General features: G+C 43.3%; 1 protein-coding gene across 3 annotated transcripts in view; it reads right to left on the bottom strand.

The window, feature by feature from the left end:
* Positions 1 to 4,520: 4,520 nt before the first annotated feature.
* Positions 4,521 to 25,739, bottom strand: part of LOC136621728 (uncharacterized) — a 417,340-nt gene continuing 396,121 nt past the window's right edge. Inside the window, exons 10-19 of one of the 3 annotated variants that reach the window (XM_066597415.1) lie at positions 24,566 to 24,586; positions 23,124 to 23,144; positions 22,270 to 22,305; positions 21,190 to 21,234; positions 19,377 to 19,424; positions 16,913 to 16,990; positions 13,611 to 13,664; positions 11,863 to 11,916; positions 8,307 to 8,421; positions 4,521 to 4,683 (exon numbers count right to left, since the gene is read on the bottom strand). In XM_066597415.1, the coding sequence (XP_066453512.1) occupies positions 8,338 to 8,421; positions 11,863 to 11,916; positions 13,611 to 13,664; positions 16,913 to 16,990; positions 19,377 to 19,424; positions 21,190 to 21,234; positions 22,270 to 22,305; positions 23,124 to 23,144; positions 24,566 to 24,586 (441 nt within the window). In that variant the 3' untranslated portion in view covers positions 4,521 to 4,683; positions 8,307 to 8,337. The remainder of the gene's footprint in view (positions 4,684 to 8,306; positions 8,422 to 11,862; positions 11,917 to 13,610; positions 13,665 to 16,912; positions 16,991 to 19,376; positions 19,425 to 21,189; positions 21,235 to 22,269; positions 22,306 to 23,123; positions 23,145 to 24,565; positions 24,587 to 25,739) is intronic. The other 2 variants (XM_066597414.1, XM_066597417.1) reach the window with 2 other exon arrangements.

Here is a 25,739-nt window from a genome sequence, read left to right as displayed (position 1 = left end):
ATGTCCTGTAGTTTCAGTTAGTACCAATTCGGAATACATACAACTTTTTGATTGCTTTTTATTGTGTTTTTTCTGGGAGACAGGGTGACTGAAAAAGTGCATTTCTGGCGTTCTTTATTTTTTTTTCGGACGACGTTCATAGTGCAGGATGAATAATGTGTTACTTTGATAGATCTGACTTTTATGGACGCTGCAAAACCAGATATGTATTTTTATTTTACTATTCCGATTTGTTAATTAAACGTATGGCAAAAGGGGGGTGATTTAAACTTTTATTACTTTTTTTTTTACAACTAAAAAAACTTTATTGATCTTTTTTTTACCTTACATTCAAGTCCCCCGGGGGACTACAGTATGCGGTGCTTTGATCGCTCCTGCAGTATGACGTAATGCAACAGCATTACCTCATACTGCAATTTCACAGGCAGCCTATCAAGCCACCCCACAGAGATGGCTTGATAGGCAGTCTCTCCAGGCAGCCCTGGGGCCTTTCAGAAGGCTCCTGACTGCCATGACACCTGCACGGCTCCCACGATCTCACTACCCGCCACCTTGCATAGTGACTTGTATGTTTGTTTCCCGCCGTTGGGGTTCTGCACCAGTAAGAGTAAACCTGACAACCAGCCAATGAGAGGCCAACTGACATCAGTGATGAGCTCTAGCTTAGAGCAGAAGGGGAGAGACAGGGTCTCTCCCACAAACTGCACCTTCTGTATCCTGGGACAGCAAACAAAACGGTGAGACAGGATAAGTGTGCTTATAGTGTTCTGTAGTACCCGCTGGGCCACTACATGTCTCTCTAGGGGACTTACATCATAGCACCGATGACTGTTATGATAAGACATTGCAGGACTTTGCTCCTGCAATGCCTTATCACTTTTTATAGCGATCATAGGCAGTGGTAATACAGGATGTCTGCACGTGGCATCCTGTTACCATGGCAAGCAGCCAGGCTCTCTGCGATTACATCACGAGAGCTCAATGACGTCACAAAGGGAGTGCGCTTCCTCTGCGAAGCCTTTACGTGCCACGATCTACATAGATTGCGTCAGGGAAGGGGTTAACAGCGGGGGTCGCATCTCCGATGCACCCACGTTGTTGCAGTGGGAGGCCAGCTATCAGTGACAGCCAGCTCCCACTACCGGATAGCGCGAGATCTCTTCTGATCTAGCGCTATTCACAGGACATCAGGGTACATCCAGTTGTGGGAAGTACTCCGCTGCCATGATGTACCCTTACGTCTTGTGGAGGGAAGGGGTTAAAGAGGTTCTACCAGAATTGCAAGTTATCTCTTATCCACAAAATAGGGGGTAACTTGATGATTGATGGGGTCTCACTGCTAAAACCCCCGCTGATCTCAAGAACGGTACTACTGTGGGGGAAGTTGCTTCCACAGTGATGACACTGCCAATGGAGTGCTGGCAAAGCATATGTGGTCAGCGCACCATGCATTTCAATGGGGCTGGCGGAAATACGTGGCACCCGCTCAGGTATCTCTGCAGTTCCATTATAAGTGAATGGAATGCTACTTGCACAACCAGCACTTCAGTCTCTGCCCCATTACAGGAGGTGCAGTAACCTCGCAGTGAGGAGGAGGCGAACACAGGGGTCCCATTCTCAAGATCGCTAAGGGTCTCAGCAGTGAGATTCCTACCGATCAGCAACGTATCCCGTATCCTATGGATAGGGGATAACTTGTAATCTTGGTACAACCCCTTTAAAGAGACACACAGCACATTTCTTGAAGCTTCTCACATGCTGCTCTTCAATTTTCCAATTAGGTTTAACGCTGCTTTTACACTGCACAATTGTCGTTTGCACGCGCGAACGGGCTGGTGATGTCATGACCAGCTCATTCACGCTCGTGCAGCCTACTAAGACAGGCAGATTCATTCTTGACTCGTTCAACAACAATCGTTCAGTGCTTACATTCCTTATATGAAACACTGAGCGAGAAGTGTTTAAACGGAACAAGTGAACGAGCCAACAATGATTTACAGTCCTGCAAAAACTGAACGACGAACAAGAAGCGAATGATTCTCATTTGTCATTCAGTTGTTGCCTCGCATTTAGACTGAACGATTAACGTTCACTTTAAGTCGTTTGAACGATTTTTTGAATGTTGTTGCATCTAAATGCACCGTGAGGGCTCAGTCACACGGGCGCCGATCTGCCCGTGTTTCTGGATGATAAGGCGGCCGCAATGCAGCTGCGGATGACTCTCCGCGGTGGCTAGAAAAAAGAACACATGGCTGGTAATGGAGCTGGTCATGCGGAGAATCGTCTGCACGCGGTGCGTCCATCTTATCGTCCAGAAATACAGGCAAATCAGCGCCCATGTGACTGAGCCCTTACTTTCTATCTCTTACAGGGGTCACAACACACAATTACTGTGGTCCGGGTCCCTCAGAGGCCTGTGTGCCACACCTTAGTGTAAGGCATCCATGACTTCCTACTCAAGTACACTTCTGTTCTTTCAATATAGCACACAAGTATTGAGATGTAACTCTGGATCGGTCTTTCTGACTACACCCAGTATAAATGTATTTTCTTTACCGTAGAGACTGATCTTAAGAGTTTACATGTAATGCATCAGACATGTCAACTTTCATACTGAAAACCTTGGTGGGAAACAATATGAGTATCGTGGTTTTGTTCTAATCTACTGCATAGAACATCTGTAGTGGCCCAGTACATCATCCTGGTCCCCTCCATAAATGTCATGTTTTATGTTGATGCACTGTGCAAATCTGTCCTGTCATTCTAGTATGTGTATTGCACAGCTGCAGCAAATGAGAAGTTAAATGTCTGCAAAACATGAGGTGACTCTCTGTGAATGTAACAAATTCTATCCTGTCACGTGGTATGAGTGAGGCTATAAATGAGCGTGCCTGAGAGCGGGAAAAGGTCCATGTCTTCTGGGTTCCTGTTGAGGAGTGACAGCTACATGGGGGTACCTTTAACCGGTACTGGTGTATCTTGACACCACAGGAAGCTAGGGGTGTAACAGCTGTCACCAGGAGTGAAAGCCCCTATCACACCCCTAGCTTCGGATAGGAAGAGAAGATACAATATCAAGGAGTAATGGGCGTGGCAGATACCCCCTCACCTTTTCCTGGCACTGTTCCTTATCCCCGGTGGTGTCCCTTTCTCAATGCAGCGGCAGGCCGACATTTTCCCTGCATGCTCCGAGGCTAGGAGTGCTCCCCTGATCAGTCCCAGCAGCCCGCCACGCTCCCTTCAGCACTGCAGCTGCGGGCAGGCCGGCCTCTTGCCTGCCTGCTCTGCGCCTGGTACTGGTTCCCCGGTGTCACTGGCAGCGGCCAGCGCGCTCTCTTCTGCACTGCAGCGGTGGGCCGGCATCTTGCATATGTGCTGCGCTGCTGTAAGTGTCCTGCGCCGCTACTACTCCCTGGTGGCCCGGCACGTGGGAGAAACATGTACAGCCTCCACATGCTGCCTTACAGTGAGGAGGAGAGTGTCGGTGGGGGCACATAGGCAGCACAGAGTCACCGGGTCCACATGTCCAGGCAGCCGCAGGGGGAAAGGGGACCTAGGAGCGCAGTGTGAGGAGCGAAGGCATCGGCTTAACCCTGGAGGGTGGCCAAAACACTTGCCACACGCTGCTGCAGGTAGCCAATCGGGAGCTAGGGGTGTGACAGGCGCGTTCCTGCATTGAAGCCCTGTCAAATCCCTAGCTTCCCGTGGCATCAAGTAACACTAATACCCCTTTAACCCTTGTGTAGTGAAGTATGGAAGAGGAGGAGAGGTTTCCCGGAGTGCTTGTTTATAGAATGATGATGGAGTGAGCCTGCGAGAGAGAGAGAGTGAGCAGCCAACAAGTGCATTCTTCCAAGGCCCAGTGCAGAGGTACTCAATTATAATTGTTTCACGCCCGCGCCTCCTGAAGTCTGGGACTGCCAGGTGGAGCTACTCTGTCATTGTTCACACTCGAGTCCTGAAGTTTGCGTCCTGCTGAGTGGAGGTACGCTTCTTTATTTGGTCACGCACAGATGACCTGAAGTCTGGGTCTGCTGAGTGGAGGTACTTTGTTTTATCTAATTCCTGCACTTTCCAAACCTGTCATCTGTGCCTTGTGTATTGCTGAAGTTTGCCAAGTAAAGTTTTATTCCAGGCCCTGACCGTTCCCGGGGACGTGAGGTACTCTACAATTGTCTGTGGCTCAATTATTTCCCTGCTGATGTTCATACCGGTGGGAACCAGAACAGCGGCGTCACCCGTGACAACCACAATTCCTGTTCCCCAGTTAATTGGGCATCCCAATGCCGCGGGTGTCCGGAAGAGGCCCAGCGCTGCCCTGGCCGAGGCTACGTGAGTCCCTCCAGGAAGGAGCGTGGTAAATGCCACCATGAGAAGCCAGAATCTTAGCCCCCCCCCCTGCTCCTCAACGTATGCCCTATGTCCGGGGTCACCCTATGGCATGCTGCACATCCTTTCTCTTTAGTTTCATCAATCCACCCAAACCTTCACACCTTCATCCGAAATAAGACAAACCATAGGTTAGTATGCTGAAAATTTATTTAGTAATCATTCGAGGGGTATAAGGAGTGGGGACAATTTAGGTAAAATCATCATTTTTATAGATGAATGCTAATCTAAAGGTGATTGTTGATTGTGTTGTTGATTGGAGATTTTCTTTGCATCCTACATTCAGTCTGATGCCTGAAAAAAAAAACAAAAAGAAATTAAATATTTCATATTTTTCATATGTCTGTAGGGCTGTTTGTTGGCTGTATCTTTGTTATGTATGCAAGGTACATGGTTCAACAACATGGTGGAGTAAGGCTGCCTGCATACAGGTGGGTCGGACCCCACATTGGAGTTCGACCTGGTGCCTGGCCGGTGACCCCAGCTTACCTCTCTGCCATCTTCTCCTCTGCTGCTGATGTGCTGGCCAACGCACCGGCACACATGCGCAGTACATAGGACACTGCGCTGTCGCTATGGTGATGACGAGGCTCCTGCGACTATTTTGCAATGATGATTTTAGAATGGCAGCAGGACTGACGGCTTCCTTTGACTTCAATGGAAGCCGGCCATGGGTAGCCCACACAAAATCACAGCATGCTGCAATTTCTCCCCGTGAACGGAAAATTGCAATCTATTTCCGCTCATGAGCAGAAAATCGTGTTTTCTCATAGCATGCTATGGAATGGATTTGCTGCAGAATCCAGAGGTGGAATCCTGCTATTGATTTCGCAATGCAAATCCGCCCGTGTGCAGGAGGCTTAAAGTGGATGGCCATGACTAAATAAGTCATATGGGAGTTTGCTTTCAACATTTAAATCAAACAATATTAATTGTGATACTCAGGCCGCCTGCACACGGGCGGAAATCCCGTGGCGGGATTTCCCGCGGGATTTCCACCACTGAAAGCCTGCATAGGAGTGCATTACAATACGCACTCCTATGCAGACAGCCGCGGTTTGGCCGCACAAAATCTCGTGCGGCAAAGAAACCGCGGCATGCCCTATTTTTGTGCGGGGCTCGCAGAGCCTCGCACAGAAACGGCACTCGCCCGGCTGCCGACTCCGGTCAGCGCATGCGCCGGCTGCCCGGCAGCCGACACATGAAAGAGCCGGGGCCGCCAGGTGCGGGTGAGTACGTGCTCGTCTCTGCAAGCGCTCGGGTCAGGTCCCGCGGCGAGAATTCTCGCCGCCGGATCCGACCCGCTCGTCTGCAGGCGGCCTCAAAGGGTGCTTTCACATGGGCAAAAGTATTCCGCAACAATGTGGCATAATATTCTGTACAAAAATCCGCACATCTAAATGCAAATTTTGATAGAGAATTGCCAGCAGAATTCTGCAATTTCATTTCACATCAAAATCCACAAGTTAGCAGTGCGAATTTTAGTGCTGCTTATTCCGCAAGAACACAAATTCCACTAAACTTGCTGTCCATCTTACCTTTGTTTACTATGCAGTTATATATAACTCTTTTCCTTTTATTAACCCTTTAGGGCGGCTTCGCATGTACTGCAAGTGCTGTGGAATTTCCAGAGTGGATTTTGCTGCAGAAAGCCATTTACAGTACAAACCGCATGGAGAAGATGTCTAAAGTCTCCCTTACACGGTGCAGAAAATGTTCACAACAAAGCAGCAGCATTTTTGAAAACCGCTATGGATTTTAAATCCGCAGCATGTCTATTTATATTGTGGATTTATGCTGCAGATTTCAACCCTTGAAATACTAGACTTAAAATCCGCATCATATCTGCAAGTAAATCTGGACCATTTAGCTGCAGATTTGGCCACTTTAGCTTTCCAGCATATTTGCTGCAGTTTTGTTTTCGCTGGTGGAAGCCAGCAGTGATTCCGCTACATGTGAAGCCCCCCTTAAAGTTGTATTCTCATCACAAATTGTTATGGTATATCCAAGAGATCTAACAAGAGGAGAAGGGGGGGGGGGGGGGGGCTCTACACCTAATTGTAACCAATAGATCTGACTAGATATCAAAAGTACAGCAGGTTGGCGGTCAGCTAGGTAATAGTGACCACAATATAGTAGAAGAGATAGAAAAACTGTAAACTTAATGAAGGCCAATTTCATATTTTTATTAAATGTCCAAGAAGGGGTCAAAAAGCGAGTTAGGAAATGACATGTCAGTGACATTTTCTTGGATCATATGTCTATTACCCCTTAGGGTTCCCCGTCATTGCTGAAGGGCCATTGGGAGTCGTATATTCAGATTCTCTTAGATGTTTTTCGTGGCTGACCAATCTATTAGAGTGGGAGTTTATATATTCCAGCCCCTGCTCTTACTAATTGCTGATACTTGTGGTATAGTTGGTCTAGTCTATATTTCCCTTGGGGTTGCCACCCTGATTCAGTTAAGTAGCTGGTTTATTAACTTGTATATTGGAGTTGTTTCTGTCATCGCCCCTGCTGCCTATAGTTGTTCCACTTCTTTATAGACATTCCCTGTTTTCACTTGGGGTCAGTGCAGGTGGTCCAGGTTCTGTACGAGGGGTCATCCTTGTCGGGACGATCGCCCCACTTTAGGCTGGGATTTTACCTCTTCAGGTTGTTAGGGTTATATTTCCCTTTTTCCCTCTTGGTTGTGTTCGGTGGTGGTTTTGGTGTTTTACGTGGGACCTAGCAGTATTTATTTGTCCTGTGTGAACATTTTCATTCCGGGTGTTGTACATAAACATTCAGCACAAAAGTAGCAGGTGGGCACTAATTTTTACTTTGGAAATGCTAAGCAATTGCTGCCAAGGTAAATGAAATAATGGGATACAACCAGTGGCATGGATACACATGACAAGAACGTGGTTTTGCCATTGTACAAATCATTAGTTGGCCACACATGGCATATTGTGCACAGTTTTGGACATCTGTGTATAAGGACATAGCTGAACTGGAGTGGGTGCAGGAGAGGGTAGATAGTATAATAGATTTCTGAAGGAGAGACATTGATCCAGGATTTTCTTCTGATTGCCATCTGTGAAGTCAGGAAGGAATTTTTCCCTCCATTATGAGGTTGTTGGCAACTACCTCCTGGGGTTTTTGTCACCATCTCATCAACACAATAAGATTATAGGTTGTACTTGATTGATTTGTGCTTTTGACCAGCTACGTAACAATTTAAGCCTGTCTGTGCTCCAACCTGAGCAAGACATGAAACTGAGCGAGTAACAGTAGCCGGTATTTAGGTACGTAGAGGGTATCTAGAATGGTAAGAACCGTGACATGTCAGAAGTTGAGATTAGTGAGATTCTGGATGTTAAGACACCCACCCCACTTACCCCTTATGATTGCTGATGGATGCATGCTCCTGTTGACTTTGTCTCTCCTCAAAAAAACTGTATAGGGGACGACTGTCATCCCAGCGATGATCACTCAGGCAGAGTGTGTCGGAGATCGTTCCGCCCGCCCACCTCCATTTACAGAAAACAGGCAGTTGTTCATAGATGAATGACTGCATATTTACAGCGGCCGATGCAGCGGCAGACCAACAATAATTTCATGGTCTGCATAAGGGATCCGATCAGTGATTTCTCTGATTGTTCTCTCGCTGCCTGCATTTAGATGGCACAATTATCGTCCAAACTGTTCAATCTAACAAATGATTCACACGATAATCATGCTGTGTAAAAGTAGTATAATGTTTGTACTCTACTCTGTAAGGAGAGTAGAGAAGTGTTTATAGGAGCTAAACAGTCATGGAGGTCAGCAGAGTGCACTTTGTTCTAGCAGTTATATTATTGAGGGGTGTTAGAACTCGGACCCCTTCCCAACACAACTGGTGACATGTTACAGATTTTCTTTTATTTAATACATACGTTTATCATTCTCTGAAATGTGTGGTAGGCCTTAGAGCCCGGCTACGACTGCGAGTAGGCCTCCGCCTCCGACTTCAGCACTAGCTAGTCCGTTAAGTTCTTGTATTACATTCTCCTGGTTAAAAAAGAAATAAAAATATAATTTTATTAAGATGTACAAGTGAAGAAAATAGACATAAACTAGCAGAACTACATTCAGTGCTAATTCCACAACATTCTGCAGGATTTTACAATAATACTGGAATGGCAGTTATATTATACATCTGATTTTACATGTCTATGTACTCATTAATATGTCTGTAGTGCCCAATAAGCAGGGCCCCTGGCATAGAGTGCCCCCATACTTAGTGCCCCAGTCAACAATTTCAAGAAATGTAAAACCAAACAGTCGCTTCCTCTTCTCTCCAGCGCAGCAAGAATGCAAATGATCAGTGAGCGACCAACTAGCGGCTGCTCCCGCATCAGAAATCTAGATTGGTTGTTTAATTAATTGCCAAACCATCAAGCAAATTACTTTTGCAAGCAGTGATTTGGGGATCTTGCAATTTTTTTACTTACTTGAAGATCTGCCATTGCAATTTTAACTATTTAGAGTGGATATAGATATTTGAGCATATCTATCTATCCATCCATCCATCCCTCCCTCCCGTGGCATAACTGTGGGGGTCGAAATTGCGCACCAGCCCCTAAGCCAGGGAGCCGATAGGTTTCCCTCACCATGCTGAGGCTGCCTGACTGCGCTGTTTAATGCTACACCTGGGACCTCCACACGATGTGTCTGGTGCGAGCGCTGCACAGCTTCCCCTGCACTGTGACTGATAGTCAGAACTTCCTCCCCAGCATCGGCATTAAGGGGCATTATGTGTGACAGGGGGCAGATGGAGAAAAAAAGAGGCATTATCTGCGACAGGGCAGAGGAAAAATAAAGGGGCATTATGCGGTATGGGGCAGAGGGAGAAATAAAGGGGCATCGTGTGTGACAGGGGGGCAGAGGGAGAAATAAAGGGGCATCATGTGTGATAGGGGGCAGAAGGAGAAATAAAGGGGCATCATGTGTGACAGGGGGGCAGAGGAAGAAATAAAGGGGCATTATGTGGTATGGGGCAGAGGGAGAAATAAAGGGGCATTATGTGTTACAGGGGGCAGAGGGGGAAATAAAGGGGCATCATGCATGGCAGGGAGCAGAGGGAGAAATCAAGGGGCATTATGTGTTATGGGGCAGAGGGAGAATTAAAGGGGCATCATGAGTTACAGGGGGCAGATGGAGAAAAAAAGAGGCATTATCTGCAACAGGGCAGAGGAAAAAATAAAGGAGCATTATGTGGTATGGGGCAGAGGGAGAAATAAAGGGGCATCATGTGTGACAAGGGGGTAGAGGGAGAAATAAAGGGGCATCATGTGTGACAGGGGGGTAGAGGAAGAAATAAAGGGGCATTATGTGGTATGGGGCAGAGGGAGAAATAAAGGGGCATTATGTGTTACAGGGGGCAGAGGGGGAAATAAAGGGGCATCATGCATGACAAGGGGCAGAGGGAGAAATCAAGGGGCATCATGCATGGCAGAGAGCAGAGGGAGAAATCAAGGGGCATTATGTGTTATGGGGCAGAGGGAGAATTAAAGGGGCATCATGAGTTGCAGGGGGCAGAGGGAGAAATAAAGGGGTGTTATTTGTGACACGGGACTGAGGGAGAAATAAAGGGGCATCATGCATTACAAGGGGCAGAGGAGAAATAATGGGGCATAATATGTTATGGGGCAGAAGGAGAAATCAAGGGGCAATATGTGTGACAGGGGGCAGAGGTAAAAATAAAGGGGCATCATGCGTGACAGCGGGGCAGAGGGAGAACTATGACAGCTCATTCACGAGAGCGTATATACGCACACTTTTTAATGCCAGTAATACACTGTGAAAATAACTCATTAATTTCAATGGATTCAGTCACATTAGTGTATTTTCACTATGTATTTTGGTCATATAAAACACAGCTTGCCGATATTCGGGTATTTTCTGGACTGGCATACTGTATGTAAGTATGGAGTGCATAAATACGCTGGTAAAAATGTACCCACTTGTGTATAAATGCTGTGTTTACACGCAGCGTATTTAGGTGACCGAAACCCCCATTACAGGGCAGGATATGTGACGGGGCAGAGAGTGAAGTATAGGGGGCATCAAGTGTGATTAAGGGAGATAAATATGAGAAGTATCTTGTTTGGGGGTAGAAAAGCAGCATTCTGTGTGATAAGGCAGATGGAGAAATGGCTTCCTGTGTGATGACAGGGCAGGGAGACAATGATGAGCTATCTATGAGCTGGGGAACTATGAGGGGCATTCTGTGGGATGGAAAGGGGGCAGAACCATCAGTCTGTGTAAAGAGTAGGGAATGATGGGGAGCAGTTTGTGTGAAAGGTGAGAATTCTGTGAAAGAGGGCAACATGGAGAGCATTCTGTGAGAGTGTGGCATGTGGAGAAGTTTGTGTTAAATTACTTATTAGAAGTCTAAGCTGGTTGGCATTATTAAAGGGAGCAGCAGGATGGAGGTTTGTGACTAGTGTGGGGATATGGTGAGTGGTGGGAAAGCATGGAGCCAAAGATGTCTGTGTTACAAATTCTGCATAGATGAGCGGTGGATAGAAAAAGTTGTCATGGTAGTCTGGGCCAGATACAGGTGAAAACCAAAAGTAAATGACACGAATCCGGTATGACATCACCTGTTATCACTGAAGGTAACTGCACTGTAATCACTATCACTGTAGAACTAGTATCTGACCATTATATGCTAAGTTCACTATTAGAAGTTCACTAGAGCCAAGCTGCTGTATCTGAGCCTAAAGGCCCTTTTACACGGGACACAAGTCGGCAAACGATGCCTGACAGCACATCCCTGTGTATACTTGCTCCCGTGCTGTTACACAGGAGCGAGTATCGCTGGATCGCTCACAGCACAGCTGGCAGGAAGGCGAGGCGGCTGAAGGAGTTCTCTCCCCGCTCTTCCCCCGCTCCTCTCTATTCACTGTAAGCAGCGGCCGTTCACTACTGAAGGACTGCTGTTTACACTGAACAATCGTTGTTTAGAATTTTAAGCTGCTTAATACTGGCCGATTCTCGTCCAAAACCCTGCGGGGGCCTGAGCAACCAGAACGATTATCCTCCCGTGTAAAAGGGCCTTAACATGGTATGAAAGTTATCTTATCTTGTCTTCAGTGTGTATGTCTAATTTATTATTTGCTTTTGCGTGGGATACAAAACGTTTCAAGGCTTGTGCTGCATAGATGAATCACTTAAAAGGCCAGTTATGCTGCTAAAAGAGATGGGCGAGAGATGAAGTGCAGTTGCAGGGGACCCCAATCTATCAATCTATCTAATATCTGTCTATCTAATATCCGTCTATCTACTGTCTGTCTAATCTCTCTCTCTCTCTCTCTCTCTCTCTCTCTCGCTCATATTTTTTTTATTTGACTAGATATTGATCTATCTCAAGTTAAGTAAATAACATAGGACGTAATTTTAAATGAAAATGTCACACAAATTCTATACAGGAATTCTTCATCTCACCGGGATACCTCCAAAAGTGCCTACAAGTCCACTAAGAGCCAGACTAAGTGAATCCTGTAAGAAAGAAAATACAATTTTTAATTAAAATGGGTAAACTATCTGTGAAATCTCCTTTTCAGATTGTGGTATTTCTAATATTAAATCTGTAATTCCTCACAGAAGTGCAAGTACAAAAGCCAATTAATTGCCTGTATCGGTATTTGAACAAATTATGCTTAACCCCTTAAGGCAACTCTAAGGACTCGGCACTTTAGTGATTTTATGCATGTGATGGTTTTATAACCCCATTTTTTTCTTTGGCTACCAAAACCATTTGTATTATATTTACTTTTCATGACATACAGACCTGTTTTAAATACCTTTTATCAATAATTTTTTCATCGTTTTATTAGGGGTACTGTGTTTAACCCCTTAAGGACATGGCCTGTTTTGGGCTTAAGGATACCTCGATTTTTGGCGGATTTTCATCTCCATTTTTTATAAGCATAACTTTGCATGGTGAACTGTCTTTATTGGTGCCATTTGGGGTGCATAGACTGCATTTTAAAACTTTATTATTTTTTTATGATAGCAGGAAGAGAAAACGCATCAATTCTGCCATAGATTTTTCTTTACAACATTAGGACTTATTTACACAAACGTATATCGGCCATTGTTTTCACAGCTGGCCAATATACGCTTCCATCTGAGCAGTTTCCCCCTTCCCTCCCCTCACCGGCTCTCTGCATCTCTCCTCCACTCTGGCGTTTGCAATGGGAGGGGGCGGGATGGGGTGGAGCTAAGCTCCGCACTGTTCTGCCCTCTGCCATTGCTGGCTGCAGACAAGGGGCGGGGAGGGAGCTTAGCTCCGCCCCCGTCCCGCTCACTCCCATTGAAAACATCCAGAGGGGGAGGAGAGAGGCAGAGAGCCGTTGAGGGGGAGGGAAGGGGGATGGGGGGACTGGTCAGTTGAAAGCGTATATCGGCTGGCCGTGAAAACACCGGCCGATGTACGCTCATGTAAATAAGCCCATAATCATGCAGCATAAATGACACAATGCATTTTTTTCTGCAAGTCAGTATGATTACAATGATATCAAAATTCCTATATTTTTTTTAGGTTTTTCCACTTTTCCACAGCTGGCAGGAAGGCGAGGCGGCTGAAGGAGTTCTCTCCCCGCTCTTCCCCCGCTCCTCTCTATTCACTGTAAGCAGCGGCCGTTCACTACTGAAGGACTGCTGTTTACACTGAACAATCGTTGTTTAGAATTTTAAGCTGCTTAATACTGGCCGATTCTCGTCCAAAACCCTGCGGGGGCCTGAGCAACCAGAACGATTATCCTCCCGTGTAAAAGGGCCTTAACATGGTATGAAAGTTATCTTATCTTGTCTTCAGTGTGTATGTCTAATTTATTATTTGCTTTTGCGTGGGATACAAAACGTTTCAAGGCTTGTGCTGCATAGATGAATCACTTAAAAGGCCAGTGATGCTGCTAAAAGAGATGGGCGAGAGATGAAGTGCAGTTGCAGGGGATCCCAATCTATCAATCTATCTAATATCTGTCTATCTAATATCCGTCTATCTACTGTCTGTCTAATCTCTCTCTCTCTCTCTCTCTCTCTCTCTCTCTCTCTCTCTCTCTCTCTCTCTCGCTCATATTTTTTTTATTTGACTAGATATTGATCTATCTCAAGTTAAGTAAATAACATAGGACGTAATTTTAAATGAAAATGTCACACAAATTCTATACAGGAATTCTTCATCTCACCACGACATTTCCAACAGCGCCTACAAGTCTATTAGGAGCCGGACTAAGTGAATCCTGTAAGAAAAAAAATACAAATTTTAATTAAAATGGGTAAACTATCTGTGAAATCTCCTTTTCAGATTGTGGTATTTCTAATATTAAATCTGTAATTCCTCACAGAAGTGCAAGTACAAAAGCCAATTAATTGCCTGTATTGGTATTTGAACAGATTGCACTGACTTAACCCCTTAAGGCAACTCTAAGGACTCGGCACTTTAGTGATTTTATGCATGTGATGGTTTTATAACCCCATTTTTTTCTTTGGCTACCAAAACCATTTGTATTATATTTACTTTTCATGACATACAGGCCTGTTTTAAATACCTTTTATCAATAATTTTTTCATTGTTTTATTAGGGGTACTGTGTTTAACCCCTTAAGGACATGGCCTGTTTTGGGCTTAAGGATACCTCGATTTTTGGCGGATTTTCATCTCCATTTTTTATAAGCATAACTTTGCATGGTGAACTGTCTTTATTGGTGCCATTTTTGGGTGCATAGACTGCATTTTAAAACTTTATTATTTTTTTATGATAGCAGGAAGACAAAACGCATCAATTCTGCCATAGATTTTTCTTTACAACATTAGGACTTATTTACACAAACGTATATCGGCCATTGTTTTCACAGCTGGCCAATATACGCTTCCATCTGAGCAGTTTCCCCCTTCCCTCCCCTCACCGGCTCTCTGCATCTCTCCTCCACTCTGGCGTTTGCAATGGGAGGGGGCGGGACGGGGTGGAGCTAAGATCTGCACTGTTCTACCCACTGCCATTGCTGGCTGCAGACAAGGGGCGGGGAGGGAGCTTAGCTCCGCCCCCGTCCCGCTCACTCCCATTGAAAACATCCAGAGGGGGAGGAGAGAGGCAGAGAGCCGTTGAGGGGGAGGGAAGGGGGATGGGGGGACTGGTCAGTTGAAAGCGTATATCGGCTGGCCGTGAAAACGCCGGCCGATATACGCTCATGTAAATAAGCCCATAATCATGCAGCATAAATGACACAATGCATTTTTTTCTGCAAGTCAGTATGATTACAATGATATCAAAATTCCTATATTTTTTTTAGGATTTTCCACTTTTCCGCAATAAAAATCTTTCTTTATGGAAATAATTTTTTTTTCTAAATTGCTGCATTGAAGGTTCTATAAGTTTTTTATTTTTCATGGATTGAGCTCAGTGAAGGCTTGTTTTTTGCGAGACGAGCTTTACTTTTTATTGGTACCATTTTTAGATACATACGACTTTTTTCATTGCTTTTTTTGGAGGCAAAATGTTAAAAATTGGCATTTTGCCTTGGTTTTTTAGTTTTTTTTTACGCTTTTTGCATTGCAGGACAAAAAGCATGTTGAACTTTTTGTATGTGTCGTTATGGATATAATGATACTGAATATGTGGGATTTAAATGTTTTTTTTTTACATTTTTTTTATTTTAATATGAGAAAACGCACAACAAAAGGTTTTACATTTTTCTTTTTTGCACATTATATATTTTTTTGCACTCTATGTGTCCCTGTGGGGAACTTGCACCATAGCACTGGTATCTGGCGTCCTGTTGCTATGGCAACCTGCAGGACTCTCCGAAATTGTATCGTGAGAGCCCGATGACGTCACAGATGGAGCAACGGGGGTTGCTGCTCCCATGCACCCCGGCTGCTGCAGGGGGCAGCTGGCTATCAGTGACAGCCGGCTCCCACGGGATCTCTTCTAATTTTGCTCTATCCTCAGGGCGTATCTGTATCCCCTGTTGCGCTAACTACCTCCCTGCCAGGATGTACATTACTCCCTAGGTCGGGAAGGGGTTCAAAAGTAAAAAAAGATTTTTATAGATTTATTGCTCTTTTTAAAATTAGTACAGTAACACTAAAATAAAGAATAGGAATGGGCTCCCTATTGTGTTTTGGACATTTTGATATATAACTTATATAGTCTTGGATTACAGGGTGGCTATGGTAACGGTTTAGTTTGACGTAGGCTGTTATTGTATTTTGATATATTTGTATTTTATGCTATAATTTTCTTTATTTTGTATATATTTTAAAACATCTAGTGCATGTCCCCCATGCTATCACATAAGACCCCTAGGAGACATTTACAATGCTTTTTTTTCTCTCTTATTTAACCGTTTTTTACTGGACTCCCAGTTATAGGGGTAAGCATCCTCATATAGTGACAACTGTCACCGAGCTGGACTAGGTTCTTCCATGGGTTTAAAGCCCAGGACCAAACGCCGTATATTTATAGCACTTGTATAATAAGAGGGTTTTGGCTCCTTTTTATTTCTAATGAACCTCCCTGCACAAAGCTTCTGGGAGCTGCTATAAACTGCTATTTCTGTGTTTAATTGATACATCACTTCTTAGTAAGTTGTGTTCCCACTGCAGAGTCTCTGCACAGGAGTGCTGTCTTATCAGATGTTTCATGCTCCGGAGACAGGTCTTGCTAAAGCCCTATTTACATAGGGCGATTATTGTGCAAAATGCATTCAAATGAGCAAAAATGCGCAATAATCGTCACGTCTAAATGCAAACCCATCATGTGGGATTTATTTACTGTTTGTTTGTCGCTCAATAAAACCCATCGTCGGTTTGCTCACTTATCGCTGCGTCTAATCGCTCCCCGCTCAGTGTGTCACATAGAATGTGAAGCACTGAGCGAGAATTTAGCTAAAAGTGAGTGATAGTCCGTGAGGATCTGCCTGTCTAAATGTTCTGCACACGAGCAAACAACTCCTGCAGATCGTTTAGATGACCGTTGTCTCGTGTAAATGGGCCTCAAGGCAGCCTCTTTTGCTTCAACAGGAAACACCTGATTAGACGGCTACTCTTATCAGTTACTCTTTAAGGGTGCGTTCACACGTAGCGGAATTGGTGCAACATAAAAATCACATCAAAACGCGTGTCAAATTTCACATCAAAAACTGCGCCAAAATCTGCACTATTGCGGATCCAGGGTTACCGGAAAACATTTTGTTCCCAGGACCGGAGGATTGCTTTAACTTTACTTATCAAATTGGGTCAATCATGGTTTTGAAAAAGTCTGTTCTGTGTAAGTTATTACACAGAGGTAGCTGCAAGCAGTCAGCGCCATTTTCTTACTGTAATCAGTTACAATCGCCAAGTTTTCAGTTCCTAGACAACTGATTGCCAACCAGTCTGATGGCGGCAGGAACAACTGTATCGAGTTTATATTCAATAGGAAATGCTTTTAAATGATGCTGAGAGTATGTACAATGACACACAGATGTAGAACACTTATGATAGTTACCTGACGTTCGCCTACTAAAGCACCGACGGACGACTTTTCAGCCCTTTTTTGTAATTCAGCTGGCAATTTCATTATATCCTGAAAAATACCGTTATATACAAGTCACATTTTAGGTAGAATGAGTAAAGATATTCATATCTAAAACATAAAATGATGTAAATGTCAAATGTGCACGAGTATTCCCGCTGTCCAACAACTGAATCTCCCTTTATTATCTAATAGCTTTAGGGCTCATGCCAACAGTCGGAGCCCGTGGATTTACGCCGCAGGAGTACTGCGTTTAAAAACGCGATACGCCTGTGATTGATCGCGGAATTTCACTGCAGATTTTCGCGGTCTCCATTACTATTATAATGGAGACGTCCGGCTGTGGAAATCCGCGGTGGAATAGAACATACCGCGTTTTTTTTCCTGCAGCGGAAATCGGCGGCAGAATTTGGCATATGAGCATTGGACGGCAGGAAAGCTATAGTGTTCAATAGAACCTAATAGCTGAGGAATTCTGCCGCAGGAAATGCAACAGAAATCCGTCCATGGGCATAAGCCCTTAAGAACTGGACAATCCACAGTAGATTTTGCATTAAAGCAGGTCAGTTACAAGACTATAGTGCCCTCTTTAAAGGAAGGTAAAGTATGGGGACAGGCTCCATGCAATATTAGCCTTAATGGCATAAAAAATATTTTGACAGCTATCAAAAAATACAGAAGGCCCTCAGCTGTGAGGAGAACGCTCCCACCATTTTTCTTTATTTTTATTTTCCATATTGCTGTGTATTTTTTACAGATCCTGATATACTGCAGTTTTCACATTGACCACTAAGCCTAATAATAGTCTACACGAAAAAGTACCCAGACAGCGCCTCAGGATCGTCATTCAGTTGAATGAAACTGTGCAATTCTAATCCTCCAAAGGGGGAGAGCTGCGGAAATAATTGGGGTCTCTCATGAGAGAGTAGTCCCAAAAGAATCAATAGAAAACAACTATTAGCACAAAAAACTTTCTGCGCTCAAGGAATTGTAAGTTTCGACAACTGATAGTTGTCAAATAACAGACAGGAGTCACACTTACTCGGGAGGAGGGGGGTATGATGACAATAAGCCCCCTCCTTGAAGTGATGTCTCCTCACTGTCCAAGCAAACGTCACGTTCCAAGCGTATAAGAAAGGTGCCTGTGAGCACAGAAACGCGTTGCCCATATTTATCGCACATTGGAATAAAGGTGATACCGTTTTACTTATACGCTTGGAACGTGACGTTTGCTTGGACAGTGAGGAGACATCACTTCAAGAAGGGGGCTTATTGTCATCATACCCCCCTCCTCCCGAGTAAGTGTGACTCCTGTCTGTTATTTGACAACTATCAGTTGTCGAAACCTACAATTCCTTGAGCACAGAAAGTTTTTAATGCTAATAGTTGTTTTCTATTAATAATAGTCTAGGATTTTCTGTTCCATGGTGAGAACTTTTCAGTAGTCATCTCATTATCATCACAAGTAGGACTACAATGAAAATCAACACCTACATATAGATAGCACAGGCTCCACCATTCATAAAAAGGTGATTGTTACAGCTCACCTCCTCCCCCCTTCCTGCACAATGACCTCTGCACTGGCCACAAAGCATAACCACAACACTCTTCTATAGTAGCCAATGAATCTTCTCCAGTTTATTGGTTTTATGGTCCATGTGGCTATACAGAGGAACTCTCAGCGTATTATTAGGCCTAGTGGTCAGATTAACAACTGCAAAATATTAGGATTTTGATAAATATACATAGTTACATGGAAAATTACTAAAAAAAAAATCACCATACATTTTAAAAATATATTTAACTCCTTAGTGACCAAGCTTTTTTAAATGTTTTTTTCTCTTCCTTTTAAAAAAAAAACAAAAAAAAAACCTCTTATTTATCCATCGACATAGCTGTATGAGGGCTTGTTTTTTGTGGGACGAGTTGTATTTTTCAAAGATGCTATTTAATGTACCCTATAATGTACTGAAAAACATTTAATACATTCTTAGTGGAGAAAAATGGAAAAAAAATGAAATTCCGCCATCTTTCGGTGCGTCTTGTTTTGACACATGCGGGGTCCGACCCGCCCATGTGCAGGCGGCCTAAAGAAAGTTGGCTGTTGGCAATCACTGGTTAATTATTACCTAGAAAAAAAGCAAAATGAAGCAGCTCGCACTACCACAGTTAAAGCAATAGAAAGTAGTGATGTTAAGGTGTGTTAACTCGCCCAGTTACTTTTCCATCACATATTCTCAACACCTTGAGAAGACGTAAATATGCAAATACATGAATAAGAATCAGTAACAGATGACAATAGAGGCGGCTATAGTATCAAACTTGTACTGGGTCTCAAGCAGCCTCAAGCTACAAGTAGGTAAATAGTTGAAATAGCAAGGAAAAAAAATTATAATATATATACATATATATATATATATTACAGAGAGTATCTTACCTGTTTCACTGTAATTAGAGTTTGGCCCAAGCCAGGACACAGCTGATCCTTAAAAATAAATAAAACCCAGATTTTAGTAAAGCTTACATTAAGGCCTCCTTCAGGAATTATTGAATTCAATGGATTGGCCAAGCGCTGCCTGTGATTGGCTGTCATTCAATGCGGGGCTGAGTGCTCAGTCAATCAGATACAGCCCTTTCAGCAGGCGGGAATTTTAAATCCTCTCCTGCTGAAAGAGCTTCAGAGCAGTGCAGGGAGAAGACAGGCTGGTCGTGTCTGAGCCCTGTATCTGAGGAGAGGTGAGTATATATTTTTTTATTTTTAACACATTGTGTGGATGATTTTCAGGGAAGGGCTTATAGTTCAAGCCCTTCCCTGAAAATCACTGCAGGGGTTGCGGGCAGCCCATCGCTTTCGATGGTGCTGCCAGCAGCAGCCGCCGCCCCTTTGAAGGCAATGGGCACAAACCTGCATTCACGCTTGTTTGTGCACATACATGGGTGCGCGGTTTTGTGTGCACCTATGTACGCATATGCACGCGCATGTGTGAATGCACCCTTAATCTCCTGTAGCTCCGCTCTCCCTTCCCCTGCTATGAGAAAATCCCTAAACCCTGCTGGGTTCTTATCTCTCTACTCCTGGAGCTGCTGCCCCTTCACACGATTTTAAGCACAGTATAGGTGCGCTTTCTTCACACACCTGCATTGCGCAAAAACTACGCTAGTCTGAACGAGCCCTCAGGCTAATTTCACGAGTGTATTTGTAAATGCCTGCAACAGGAGCCTACACAGAATTCATGGGGTTCGGAAACCCCCTCTCCAATAAAGAAAGATAAAGGCATGTATATCTGTATTTGTAAGCCAAAGCAGGAGTCGAACATTAGCAGATATAAAGTACAATAGTGAGGTTTTTGTGTCTTCCACCTTTTGGATGCCCTCGTACTATAGTTTTGGCTTACAAATACTGTATACAAAATACTAGCCCATATAGTGCCATGTGGCCTAATACAGACCCACAATGCAGATGGATGTTGAAAAGGATGCATTGATATTTTCTCAGTATTCCATGAGTATTGCATCAGTGTCTGCTTTCATTATTATTTCTAGCTGTTTTTGCCCAATAGAAAATAATAGCATTGAATGAACCTTGGTCAGCATGAACCCAAGACAGGGATGCCTATTGCCCCTGGGAGTGTTTCATTCCTAAAAAACTATGGCATTTCAGAAATTTGACTGAGAGTTGAACTCCGAGTCATGGGCGCCGGCTGTGACACTTTCTCCCCCCAGCTGAATGAAGCCTGACAGCTCTCTCCCTGCATGATTAGGGAGATAACTCAGTCTTAATGCAGCGGGCAGGGAGAGGCTGGCACGGCCCGTCCCCGTGACTTAGAGCTCAGCTTCTGAGTGAAACTTCAAACTGCTTTTAAAACGGTCATGGGGTGACGGGCATCCCTGCCTCCGGTTAATACTGCTTGTGGTTTGGGCAGCATGAATCTGATGACAGAATCCCTCTAAGCATTCTCCATAGACTTCAATGGACATTTATTACGTGCAAACAAGATGAACAGAACGCCTTCTGCATTTATAAAATATGTGCAGCTTTTATACATCCGTGTAATTAGACTCAAGGACTAACATTAGCTCCTGGTTACAGACAGAAACATATGGATGGAATGCTGATGAAACATTCATGTGAAGCCGCCTCAAGCAACGTGATGCTCATGTGAGACTAAACTGTATAAATAGGAACTCATTTTGCTAATTTCATGGCACATATAAACAATACTGGAGAAATATATGTATATAAATCTTACCAAAGGTTTTATGATTTGATCCAGAGTCGATTCTGGATTCAGAGACTGTAACAACAAAATGCATTGCATTAAATGAATGTAACGACTTTCCTCTCTAGATGGACAGTAATTTCCCCCTGTGTATGTCTGTGTCAGCTGTCGGGCTTCTAGTCTAAATTTTGTGTTTCCCAGGCATTAATGGGGGACCCAAAACTTATTTGTTACGTAGGTCATTTGTGACCCCTTAGGTTATGCTTTATCTTTCCTCTTTAACCTTACTTCACTTCAAAAACAACAGGGAAGTACAGTGTGTGCTAATGTGTATACAGGGTGACTTTAACACACTGTATAGACGTCTGAATGATACTTTGCATACATTCTTTTGTTCTTTTTTTCTCCCCTGATGTCTGACCAGCTAACATACATTAGTCCTGAGTGCCTGTATGTCAGTTATACTGCAGATAACTACCGGTATTATTATCACAAAGTAACAGAACTAGTCGGCCCCCTCTGTCACTTCTCTTGGAGAATAAAACGTACAATAGGTACAGATTAGTACTAAAATGATACTTTCATTCCCAAATACACTTCAGCCTTTGACTGAATTTGAGGTGGGTGTCACTAAGATCTATTGTATGCAGCGGGAGAAGGAAAAATGTCGCCTTAGTGTAAGGTAGCTGCCTTGTAAATCAATATTCAACATTTTTGCAGGCCTTGCAACATGGCAAGCTTGTTAAAATGTCAGTTTTTGACTTATATTGTAGCTACCTTCTAACAAGTGAAGCTATGGTGGCAATTCTCTATCTCCTACTTGCATACCTTTTAGCTCAGGAAGCATTGCATGGCCTAGAAGTCTCCTTATGCCATCTTGGTGCTCTGCACAAGGCAAAACCGTACCCTCCCATCCCCCAGACCAAAGGTCTATTGAACACAGTTTACAGGAGGACAACTTTCTTGCGCTGAAAATCTACAGGCAGAACTTGCTTTGTAGATATAGACTATAGAGTTCATATTTATAGGAAGGTGATGTATGCTTAAGGGGTTACTTATAATTTTCAACTAACCAATTTAGCAACATAAAGAAAATATTTTGTACTTTACCGCACATTTAAGCTCCGTTAATGGGTTTAGTATGGACTGAAAAAAATAATTCAAAAATTAGTCAATTAGCCTAAAAATCAGCAAAGTATTTTGATATAAATGCAGTGCAGGTTTATTGTTCATCTAATTGGCCTGCTGCTGAGTTTTACTGTTGCCTTCTCTGATCCAGTAACAAGCAGAAACAATCAGATATGTCTTACCAAATAGCGGTCATGACCAGAACTATAAGTCAACTTTCAATAAATTGACCACTTTATATTTTAATAACTGAATTATTGTTTCTATAACAAGTATATAAGTTCCATGTAGCATTTTCAGGTCCACCCTCCCCTCTCCATCTGGCGGTTCCATCGTCTATCTCCATGATGCTTTTCTATCTAGCTGAAAAGATTAAGAAGGATGGAAAACTATTGAAATGAAGATCAAAGTCATCTCCGACTCACACGGTAAACCCTGTGGTTCCATCCCAGTTTCTGTCTCTATACAATTTGCTACATATAAAATGAAAAGCCAAGATGTAGAGGAGAGGTCTAGGTGAAGACTCTGTGTGAGAGGAGCCTAAGTTATATGAGGAAACCTTATCAAACCCGGATTTGTGTTATTAGAAGATCTCCACTGGTACATAAAGCGGTTGATGAGTTTAAAATCCTCATGAAAGATTGGAAAAAAATGTTTAACATGTTCTTCTAAGTCCCTATCTGAAGATTAGAAAAACTTAGTGATTGTGTTGTGATCTTGAAATTCTAGCCTAACTGGTCAAGTGCAGAACATTAGAAGAATTTCATTCAGCGGCTGACTGTGCTAACATTCAGCACATTAAATGCAAGTGGAAAACTATAAAAGTGAATACTTACCCCTACAAGGTTGGTTACACCCTAAAAGTACATAAAAAGGTAGATGAGATAACAGATGCCCAATGCGAGAATTGCCCTACCTGCACTCAGTCATAAGAAATCTCAGGATCATCAGATTTATCTTCTAGGTTTCTCTGTATAATATTTATCCATTTTACAAACTGAAATGTTCAAATCAATGCTCTATACAAATATGTTCCAGACAGGACATAGTAGAAGAGTCAGGGCCGGGTTATACTGATTTCATTCTGCTTGGTATGTTAGTTTTTGTACTTTTCATCCAACTGATCTAATTCAATAATACATAATTTCAGATCAAGTTTTCAATCTTATTTGTTTTTGATTAGATTCTCTTTACTTGATCCAAAGCATACATTTTTTGCTTACCATTAACCCCTTAAGGACCAGGCTGCTTTAATGTGGTGGTTTAACTGCTCTATTTTTTTCCTTCAGATACCAAAATTATTTTTGCTGCATTTTTTTCCTGAGATATTTAAGGCTATTTTTAAAAAATATATTTTTCCCTGACTTTTTTCCCCCCTTTTTTTAGTTTTATTGCGGATGAAAAGTTTAAAAAAAATCTTTAACATTTATAGTTATTTTTTTAATTAGTATGTGTATATTTAAGTAAAGTATGGAAATGGGTTTCTTATTTTGTTTTTGACAACAGTCGCATACGGCAACGGTTTTGCTTGGCGTTGGTTTTGGGTTATATTCTTTTATATATTATATATAATTTTATTCTGTAATTTTTTTAACTTATTTATATCATTTTTTTTTACTTTCTATGTCCCTTAAGATGCCATATAAGACCTCAGGGGGACATTCTTGTGTTTCTTGTTTTTTTTTAGTTTGACACTTTTCCACTGTAGCTGGGGTATCCATAAGAGCCCCAGATACAGGGAAAAACATCCTCCTGTAGTGACAATAGTCACTAACAGAGCTGATCAGGGTCTGCTGGGACCCAGCAGCTCTGCTGTGCCAGAGGATTCTGGTGTTCACGTGACCGCCAGCTCACAAAGGGGAAGTTATACTTCTACTTTCACTTCTTAGTACAGAGCACTCATTGAGCGCTGTGTAGTAGCAAAAGGAGAAGGCAGAAGGGGTTAAAAATCACTTCTGCCTTCTCCTTTGGGTTCTCGGCTGTGACTAACAGCTGACAACCCCACCTGCTTCTGATTGATTGCAGAAGCAGGGGCTTTAATCCCCAGCTGTATATTTATTATCGGCTGGGATAAAAGCCCAGAACCATGCACCATAAATTTACTGTGCTTGGTAAATTTATGGCGCATGGCTCTGGGCTTTTATCCCAGCCGATAATAAATATACAGCCTAACCTAACTGGTCAAATGCAGAACATAAGAATAATTTCATTCAGTGTCTGACTGTGCTAACATTCACCACATAAATGCAAGTGGAAAACTATAAAAGTGATTACTTACCTTTACAGTCTTGTCTACATCCTAAAAGTACATAAAAAGGTAGATGAGTTAACAGATGACCAATGCGAGAATTGCCCTACCTGCGCTCAGTCATAAGAAATCTCAGGATCATCAGATTTATCTTCTAGGTTTCTCTGTATAATATTTATCCATTTTACAAACTGAAATGTTCAAATCAAAGTTCTATAGAAATATGTTCCAGACAGGACATAGTAGAAGAGTCAGGGCCGGGTTATACTAATTTCATTTTACTCGGTATGTTAGTTTTTGTACTTTTTGTCAAACCTGATCTAATTCAATAATTGAAAACTTGAGCTGCAGTTATCTATCTTCTTTCACTCAAGGTCTGCGTGAGAAATGTCCAATTCCTTCCTAACTGTTTCATGGATGAGAAATGGCACGTGCAATGCACATAAATGTGTGCTGTCAGCGTATACTTTAGAGTGAACGAACAAGTATCTCCGTTATGGCTGTGTGCACCTAACCTTAGGCCTCATGTCCACGGGTGGGTCGGATTCCACATGCGGTAGCTCTCAGCAGAATCCGAACCTGTCCACGGCCAGCCACCCTGCGTACCTGTCCGGGTCTGTACTGCGGATGTGTGCGGAAGCACCGACCGTCGCACATGCGCAGTACAGTTTGTCTTTTTTTCCTGCTTTCCTGCAGATCGGACAGCTTTCATTGACTTCAAGGGAAGCCATATGTGCGAACAACCACACTGAAAATGGAGCACGCTGTGATTTCTTTTTTCCGCACCCAAAGATCTGGAAAACAAATCCGCATGCTCTAATTCAGGTGCGGACGCCTATGTTTCCCAATGGGCAGCTTGAATTGTGGATCTTCTGCGCGGGTTCCACAAATCAAATCCGCCCATGGACATGAGCTCTAAAGTCGCTTGTACACAGTCAGTAGGAATCGGGAAGGTTATCTCTAGAAAGAACAAATGGATTAGGCGTTGAAATTCAATGTACCCGATTCTACTTTCTGCCATCGTCCTCATACATATATGACAGCTGCATTGTCCTGTATAAGGCCTTAGTCACACGGGTGTTTTTTCCCGCGATTTGCGGATCGCATGACGCATGCGCATCCGCAAATCGCGTGACCGGGGCCCAAAAATCGCCCGAAAAATCTGCTCCTAGCCGCGTTTCATTAGAATCGGGCCAGAGCTGTC

Source organism: Eleutherodactylus coqui, chromosome 3 (genome assembly GCF_035609145.1).
Source record: "Eleutherodactylus coqui strain aEleCoq1 chromosome 3, aEleCoq1.hap1, whole genome shotgun sequence".
In the NCBI taxonomy this organism is placed as follows: Eukaryota; Metazoa; Chordata; class Amphibia; order Anura; family Eleutherodactylidae; genus Eleutherodactylus; species Eleutherodactylus coqui.
This window is presented reverse-complemented; position numbering and strand designations above follow the sequence as displayed.